The following is a 9601-nucleotide window of genomic DNA, read 5'->3' as shown; positions in this document are numbered from 1 at the left end:
CTCCCGCCGCTGCTCCCGGCTGCTGCCCTCCGGCGTCCGGGTGCGTCCCTGCTCCCTTCTCCCGCCCGCCCTCCGCGTTCTCCAGTCTCCGTCCTGTGCCCTTAGTCCTCCTGGCTCCTCGCTACTCAAGCGTGGGAGGCGGACCGGCAGCAGCAGTGTCGCCTAGGAGCTCGTTAGCGTCACGTCCCTCAAGCCCCACTCCAGACCCCCGAATGAAGCCGGAGTTGATCTTTACTCCAAGTTCTTGCATCCCAAAGCACGTTTCCATTTCAGAAGCGCTCCTCTGGGGAGCGACCCTAAACTGCCCTTATCAGAATTGTCACCTCCTCCACTTTGTTCCCCGCACTTTTGGTTTACATACAGCGACTTACCAGACCCCTTATTTCCTGGACTCATCACAGAAGGACATTGGAATCGCAGGATCCCACTCTGTAGATGGTGAATTGAGGTGGTCAGAGGCGGAGAGGAAACTAGAACCCAGTTCTTGGAGTGTATATTCATTCGGCAAAGGCCGCTGGTGCCGGGTATAACCTGCATCTCTTGGTACTAGGCAACTGGATTATGTTTCCCCTCAGCAAGCACAGTTGGACCCTACCATGCCCATACCATGTCTGATACCACTTATAATTCTCTTTATTTACTCAGCCATCCATGTATGCACACCAAGCACTTAGTGTATACAAGTTCCCAGGGTTCTCTTGTGGTAACCGTTATTGATCATACATTCAAACTGCTAACCTACTTTCTGTTAGGGACATTTCATGTTGATATTGTACCGCCAGCATTTTGTTTTCTTTTATTTTTTGAAACAGGGTCTCGCTAGGTAGTTCAGGTTGGCCTGGACTCACTCTGTAGCCCAGGCTGGCCTCGAACTTGCAGTGACTCTCCTGCCTCAGCCTCCTGAGTGTTTGCAACCATGCCCGGCCAGCCAGCATTTTGAACCTGATTTTGTTTCTCTTCTATTTCATAAGTAAAGAAAATAATTATCGAGGCAAAAAAAAAAAACAACCATAGAGATTCCAAATGCAAACCTAGAAAGCAGACCACCCCAGTTTGGTAATCATTAGTTGCCAATGACCAATAATCTCCAAGATGGAGTGAAGATTGAGATAATAAAGTTCAAAAGGGTTCAAGGTATGCATGAATGTGCGTAGAATTATAAAACATTAACCCCCAAGGGAAACGAGTGACCTCAACCTTTTATGTGTGTGGTTTTTTTTTTGTTTGTTTGTTTTTTTCCGGTACCGGGAATCGAACTCACGACCTTGCACTTGCCAGGCAGGCGCTGTGCCGCTGAGCTAAATCCCTAGCCCCAACCTCAACCTTTTATAGCCCAGTTGTCAGGGAGACAGGAGAACTGCTGCTGGACCAGGGAGATGTCCTGGAGATGTCCTGGGAGACTCATAAGTCAGGTGTTTGCCATCAGATAGCAGCTAACTGTGCCTTCTTCAAGTGGACAATATGTTTAAATATGTTAATTTTGACAGGTGAAGCAAAGTGTAATTCATGAAACCTCGAACTTAACTAGATCCTCCAACATACTAATTGTTGCATGAAATTAATCAGATATATTGTGTTTGGAAAAGGCAAGGAAAATTATAATTACTTTTTTTTTTTTTTAAAGCCAGGCATAGTAGTGCATGCCTGTAATCCCAACACTCTCAGAGGCTAAGGTAGGAGGATGGCAAGTTTGAGCTCAGCCTGGGTAACTTAGCAAGGCCCTGTCTCAAAATAAAAAGTGGAAAGGATGTAACTCAGTGTAAAAACCCTGGGTTCCATACCCAATACTGAAAAACAGAACAAACAAAAATAGGACTCCTTCCCAAAGAGCATAGCTTGGTAGTACATAAAAATCTAAAATAAATCTAAAAGCCAATTTGGTACGTTAAAAAAATTTTTATGTGTAAAAAGCTTTTAAACACCCACAATTCTTTCTTTAACAATTGACGTTTCTTTCTTTTCTTCTTTTTTTCTTTACCAGAGAACATACAGTCAGCTGTAAATGGATCAATATTTAGCTAAAAAAAAAAAGGAAGCGTCAGACTTCTTTCAATTTCAGCGTTGATCCCCTCCTTTGGGAATCAAAACTATTACCTATTATTTTCCTTTTTATTCTATTCATTTCAATTATTACAACTAACAGTGATGAAGGTAAATAGAAGGTAAATACAAACTAGATCACATCTCCTGGTGAATTGGTCTGATAAAAGTGTATGGCTTCTCTCTCTCTCTCTGTCTCTCTCTCTCTCTCTGTCTCTCTCTCTCTCTCTCTCTCTCTCCCTCTGTTGTAGGAGGGTTTGTAATCATATCCTAACATGATATTTAGTCTGTGGATTTTGATTATCATTTTCAAGTACCTGGAGTCAGTGCCCACAAAGGAGGCCATGGATAGGCTCACGGGTGGTGTGAGGTCCCTATAAAAGTGCTATTCGTGTAATGTGTGGGTTTTTCTATGGAGAAGGCTCATAGCATTTATAGGCCACTCAAAGTCTGGATGTCTCACCTGGGCCTTAACACTTAGGTTTCCAATTCCTTTTAGAACTGGTTCCTACAATTTCATGAGATCCTCTCTGGCCCATTTAAACTGTCTTAAGGGTTCTCTTATTCTTTGGGCTTTTTACAGGATTTAAGCCCTGAAAGACCCTCAATAGGGGTTGGGGTATAGCTGAGTGGTAGCATTGTGATCTAACGCATTTCAGATCTGAGGTTCAAACCTTAGCACACATAAATTATAAAGGACCCTTGGCACACATTTTCCTGAGTTATATGTCATGTCTGTGAAGATCCTGTGCCCCCTACTCACGTGAACCTGGTGGATGGCAAAATTCTATTGTGATTCTCCCATATGTGCACACATTCTGGGGCAGAACTTTGCCTGAACATTCTGAGGTTCCTTGCTCAAGAGTCAGCTATACATAGAAGTTAGAGATTAATCAGAGCTTGATATCATTTTCATTTTTAAAAGAACGACAGCACTTTTATTTTTTATTCTCATCAAAGTCATTCCTCTTGTAAAAACCGAAGATTTTTTCTGGTATTAAAACCTCCTCAGAACAGTGCTGTGTTTCAGTGTCTGCCCAGTAACAGCTATGCCCGTGCCTCTGACTAAGTAGTATATGTAATTTTGTACTTTGGATTTCATGAAAAATAAAAGCTGCGATCTTGGTAGTTCCTCAGAAAGTTAAACGTAGAGTTGACATATGATCTCACAATTCCAAGAGAACGGGAAACATATGTTCACACAAAAAATTGCACATGAATGTTCATAACAGACTCATTCATAACCGCTAAAAAGTAGGAGCAACCCAAATCTCTATCAACTGATGAATGGATAAACAAGACATGGTATATCCATACAATGGTATATTATTCAGCCATGGATAAAAAGGAATGGAGTTCTGGTACATGCCACAACACAGGTGAACCTTGGAAACATGATGTTAAGTGATAGAAGCCAATCACAGAAGACCACATGTGGTATGATTCCATTTCTACAAAATGTCCAGAGTAAGAAAACCCATAGACAGAAAGTAGATTAGTAGTTGCCAGGGGATGAGGGTGGCAGCGGAATTTCATAGTGCTGATGCCTGCACAGCATTGTGGGTACACCAGAAAACACTGAATTACACACTTTAAAATGGATGAAATGGTGATTTTTATTTGAATCTTTTAAAAAGCTGTGATCTTTGAGATGGTGAAAGAAAGGTAACAGTGATATTAGAATACTCCCGTGCTATTTTGGAAAAACAAAATCCTGGATGCATCCTGGTGGGATTTCCTGAATGTTCAAGGGTTCTGTTTCCAAACTCTTCAAACCTAATGATCTGTGAGGTGCACAGTCTATAAACCCTGTGGACTGAGGATTCCCAGGCCCTGAAGTAACCCACCACGCCCACCAGGAGACTATGGCCAGCCCTCACTATGAAATGATTCTGTTAGTGAAATGATTTTCCCTCGAATGTAAGGTGTGTGCTGTGTGACTTTACGGTGCTACTGTTGTGGTTTTGGCACATAAAAAGTGAAGCAGTTGCATAACTCCTCTCAGTCACTGAATCCACCCGATACAATTTCATCTTCTCAGGTCGAAGTGCCAAGCACCCATCATACATTTAAGTAGGTAAATAACCAGGACGACTGCTGAAACAGTGGAAACCTTTTGATTTTACTGGTTAGAGGGGAGCTGCCGAACGTACTGGGTTTTCATATACAATAACAGCCAACATGTTTGTGGTCAGATTTCCAGTGACATTCATCTTCAGAAACGCCTGTGAACCCAAGGGGAGGTGGGGAAGAGCAGGAGACTCAGCCTCCTGGAAACAGCAGCCAAAAAGCCCATGCATTCCTCCTTGGAAGCAAAGCAGACCTGACACATAATGAAATACTTGGTGCCCCGGCTTCCCCAGGAAATCTTCGGCTGTGTCCTGAAGGTTTCCATCAGGAGCAGGACATGGAAGAGTAGACGCCTCAGAAAGCAATTTAGAAGAGGAAGAGGCTCTGGATCGGCAAGGAGTGACAACCCCATGTTGTACAAGAACATGTTTTGTGTCATGTCCACAAGACAAAGAACAGCTAAAGCCATTATAAAAGTACATCTGGGGTCACCAGGGTAAAAGGCCCCCGAAGTTACAATTGCCTCAGATAGCTCCAATAACAGAGCACAGAGCAGTAAAAAAACCAGCAATGAGAAGACTGTAATAGCCTGCAAAAGGCCAAGCCAAGCCCTATGCATTTTGATAGCTCCTGGTGACATCACTGCATCACACCAGGGTAAAAACGGGGTGATGATTTTGATGACCAAGAAAAAGTTAAATACTCTCCAGTATACTGTGTTTACTAAGGCAGGGAAGCAGGTAATATAATACATTTAGAAAGATTTCCCTCCAAAAAATATTAAAATTTTAAAGAGTCAGCACTGAAAGGGTTACTCCTCAGTTATCTGAATGTTTTCTTATAACCTTCATTTACAACAATGCTAGTAAACGAGGCATTACTTTTTTATAGTCATTAGTATCAAATGATTGGCACCATTCATTTGTAAGGATAGGGACAAGAGAGCAAACTATACAATACAACATAAAAATACAGCTCTGATACAAATGTATGAGCTCAAGTCCACTTAACAGGTGGGTCATAAGAAACAGATGGACAGTTCATACAGGGGGAAATACATCTAGTAAATCATCACATGGAAAGGTACTCAGGCTTGCTAGTAATTAATGAAATAAAACAACTTTTCAAGAACAATTATACACATCTATTAAACTAGCAAAAATAAATAAAAATGGCAAAACCCAGTTCTAGCAGAGCTATTGGTAAATAAAAATTCTTACACATTGCTGGTGGCATCATAAATTGTAGAGGGGATTCAAGCATTCAGAAGGGGGAAGGGAAATTCAATGACCTGTAAGGTCCTCCAACCCCGAGATTGGATCTTTCTAAAAAGCAATCTGGCAATATAAAATAAGAGCTATAAAATACTTCATGCTCTTTGACCTTGTAATCCCTCTTTGGAGATATTCCCAAGGGGATAATCCAAAGAAAGGAACTTTTTTTTTTTTACAAAGACATTCATAGCAGCACTATTTATAAGTGTGAAAAACTGGGTATGATTCAACTTGCTAATAATGGGGAGAAATAACGTTAACCATGTTATATGGATATAAAGACATTTACATTGGTGAAAATAGGATGTTTGATAAGGGGAGAAGTGTTAGGTGGAGCATATAACAACATGGAATGTACACACTGATCATAGCTTTGTAAAAGGTGTGCATATTCATTGAAAAATCCAGGGAAATAATTTAGAAGGCTAGTTTGTGGCTGGGGGTTCCTTTATTCCTGCAAAGTTAATCAAGTGCATAATAAAAATTTAAAAACACATTTCTTGAAACTATATAAAAAGAGAGCAAAGTTTCTTCTGGTCAAGGTTCTATCAACAGGACATAAACTAACCAACTTTAGAAATAATTTTCCTTTATGGAACACCAGAACGAATCTTTTTGATATTGAATTATCTTAACCCTGTAAAGATTTTTAGACAATTTAAGCTGGCATTGCCTACTTTGGGTTCAATGATAAATTCTATTTATTGTGGATAATATTATATCCAACAAGATTACACATTAAATTATATTTCAGGTTAAACTGAAGTATTTTAAGACATAGTGACATGTAACCTTTTTTTTTAGCTCATCTGCTCACGTCTGAATAAAAATAAAGGATTTTAGAAGATCCATGTGTTTATCAGTGTAAATGAAAAACCAGCAGTAAAGAATCTCATTAAAAATGATTCCTTAACAATCAGTCAAAGCTTGGTGCAAGTTTCTGTCATACAAAATCATGTGGTTCAGATTGTTAGCAAAGGAGTCTGTGTCAGCTTAACCACTGCGGCTATTAACAGATGCACCCAGGTGCTTTTGAACAGGAATCCCAGTTTTCCTTTCTTTCTTTTCCTAGCCTTATCAAATCTTGTCTCAATTACACTGAGCAGTGAAAAAAAAAACTTCTAGTGCTCAGGAGACTAAAGTAACTTTTCCAGTAATAGTCGAGCCAGAAGTTGGCTTCCACTAACCATGAGACCCGGGCAAACACAGCACACGACATTTGTATGTTGTGCTAAAGTGAGCACACAAAGCCCGAAGAAAGGAAACGGACAGAAGGCACCATGCCATCCTCCAGGCGATAAGAGGAGAATTTCACAGTTCGGTCATCAACAGTCTTTTCATCATTTTCTCTCTTTCCAGCTCGTGCCGGAGTGTCTCTGCACTGAAAAGGAGCAAAGGACAAAATAATGAGACAAGCCCTCCAGAATTACAGAAGCAGACAGCTTCAGTGTCATCTCTTAGATCGTTTGTTTGTTTTGCAGACAGGATTTCACTAGGTAGCCCAGGATAGCCACAAACTTGTGATCCTCTTGCCTCAGCCTCCAAAGTGCTGGGATTGCATGCCTGTGTCACCATACCCAGGTCTCCTGGATTCTTTCTGGAGTTCAGTTCTTGCCTTCCTGTTTTAGACTCCTTAAGGACCCTTTACATTAGCTAAGATTACAATGACCCAAAATTGGCCACTTATGGATTCCCACATCAGACTGAGAGTGCACCATCTATCACTAAAACCTCAAGCCAGCAAGGGTCTGGTACATAGCAGCACATGGTAAAAGTCTTGAATGAATGGGAAGACATCCAGAGCTTAGATTTCTTAAGTCATTCTTTAAATTGGCTTCATATGTAGTTTCTCCCAGAACTTAAGGTAGTCTGAGGTAACATCTCAACGAAGCATGCATTACATTCAATGAATAAAATTGAATGAAGTAAAATTGGCTCTTTGAAGGGTTGCCTCTGATCTTGTGGACATCAGGACCGGCTGCATGTCTATGAGGCATGTTTCCGTTATTTAAACACACATACACACACACACACACACACACACACACACACACTAACTTGTATGAAATGCATATCTTTAAAGGAACAATCAAATTTACTACTCTCACTCAAAGCAGTTGGTACTATGGCCAACGAGGCCCTATGCAGTACGGCTCCAACCTGAAAATGCATGGTCTCCTTTCCTGTCACTGCTCTGACCACAAGGCCCCGTACTCTTCCTTAACTTCCCCAGGGAGGCTGCACTTCAGGAGCCACAGCACTAGCTATTCCCACTGCCAAGTCTACTCTTCACCCAGATGTCTGCAGCCTGCCCCGTCACCACCTGCAGGTCTCAGCTCATATGCCACCTGCTCAATGAGGCCACCCCAGCACGTCCTTTTGCTCATCACAGTTTTATTTTCCTCCTTAGAATTTGTCACTAACACACACACACACACACACACACACACACACACACACACACACCCTCTCACATGTTAAAGCATAAATTCTGTTACGGTAGGACTTTGTGTTTTGTTCACCACCACCTAGAATGCGGTTCACTCCTTGTAGACATTTCCATAAATACTATGGGATCAGTGAAAGAACTGTAGATGTCACAAACACAGTGCACCCAGTCTGTGCATGGTGGCCCTGTCACCAGTGACCTGCTGGTGCCTGCTGGTCTAACTTACCTGGCTGCCAGAGAAACAGGCTTTCGGGCATTATAGATGGTCTGTACTGTGGAGACGGTCTCTGTCAAAGGCCTCAGGGCCACTGCTGGGATCAGTGGGGAAGACTGGCCAGGACAGCACTGTAATTTACTGTCTCTAAAGTCTGCCTGGAGAAGAAAAGAAGAGATCAATCTCAATTTGGGTTCCATTTTCACACTGTCAGCTGCTCTCAAAACCTTACTGTACAGTTCCTGTTATTTTTTAATAATAGCTAAAATCAATTGCCATTTAAGTGATTTTGCTTTGTGCCAGATACTATGCTAAGCCTTGTACATACATTACCTCCTGACAACCTCTTAAGGTGGAGGTCATATTTCATCACATCTTAGACACCATCAGTTGTACGATGCATCATTTTTGCATGTGCCACACAGAAAGAAAAATGTGGCGCTCAAACAAGGATGTTAAGAGATGAAAAAAAATGTACATCCTCAAATGTGCATCCTAGAACTGACTTCATGGAAAAGGAAAGTGAGGCTTAGAGAGTTTAAGTCTTCTCCGCAAGGTCACACAGGGAGTATTAAGAACGGTATTCAAAACCAGGGTTTCTGAGATTCCCTCTCAGCCCAGAAAGAGTGGCTGTTATCAAAAAATCAACCAATAACAAATGCTGGCAGTGCTGTGGGGAAAGAGGGACCCTTCTCTATTGTTGGTGGGAGTGTAGACTGGTACAACCACTGTGGAAATCAGTGTGGAGACTCCTCAAAAAACTAGGATTAGAGGTCCCATTCGACCCAGCGATTCCCCTTCTGGGTACTTTCCCAGAAGAACTAAAAGCATTATACCGCAGTGATATATGTGCACCCATGTTTATAGCAGTGCAATTTGTAATAACTAAATCTTGGAAACAACACAAATGCCCATCAAGCAAGGAAAGGACAAAAAAGATGTGGTATTTTTATACAATGGAGTACTACTGAGCTATAAAGAAAGATAAACTCGAGGCTTTTATAGGTAAATGGATGCAATTTGAGAACATACTCATAAATGAAATAAATCAGACCCACATGTGTAAACATTGTATTGTCTCTCTAGTATAAGAAACTGAAAGAGTAAATAAAATCCAAAAGGTACGCTAGACATTGTGAAGGCAAAGAAACTGCTCAAAAAGGAAAGAATAACTGGGATGGGGGAAAGGAGAAAAGAAGGAAGGAATATGAATATATATATATATATACACACACACACACAATAGCTAGGATAATTGTACTACTAATTTTTATTATTTCATTGAAAGGAACAATTAGAGTTCATATTATTTGATCAATCCTATGTGCCTATGTCTTGAGCAATTACTTTGCTCAAGTAGTTGCATTGCATATAACAATACGCAATATACTACCCATTGTTAATTTCCTATCATCTTGTTTTGGAAATTCTGTATCATTTTTATTTTTTATTATTGTCTTTAAAATTAAAAAAAGAAAACAGAGTTGGCTGACTCCATGACTGGGCATTTTTCACCAACCCAGCACCATCTCTGGGGGACCCAAAGTATGTTCT

General features: G+C 41.0%; 1 protein-coding gene across 1 annotated transcript in view; it reads right to left on the bottom strand.

Moving 5' to 3' along the window:
* Positions 1-3638: 3638 nt before the first annotated feature.
* Epb41l4b (erythrocyte membrane protein band 4.1 like 4B) overlaps positions 3639-9601 on the bottom strand; it is a gene marked incomplete in the record, with an annotated part of 135789 nt that continues 129826 nt past the window's right edge. Inside the window, 2 exon segments of the mRNA XM_013513219.1 lie at positions 3639-6765; positions 8060-8205. Of these exon segments, the coding sequence (XP_013368673.1) occupies positions 6696-6765; positions 8060-8205 (216 nt within the window).

Source organism: Chinchilla lanigera, unplaced genomic scaffold (genome assembly GCF_000276665.1).
Source record: "Chinchilla lanigera isolate Chin_1 unplaced genomic scaffold, ChiLan1.0 scaffold00018, whole genome shotgun sequence".
Classification (NCBI taxonomy): Eukaryota; Metazoa; Chordata; class Mammalia; order Rodentia; family Chinchillidae; genus Chinchilla; species Chinchilla lanigera.
This window is presented reverse-complemented; position numbering and strand designations above follow the sequence as displayed.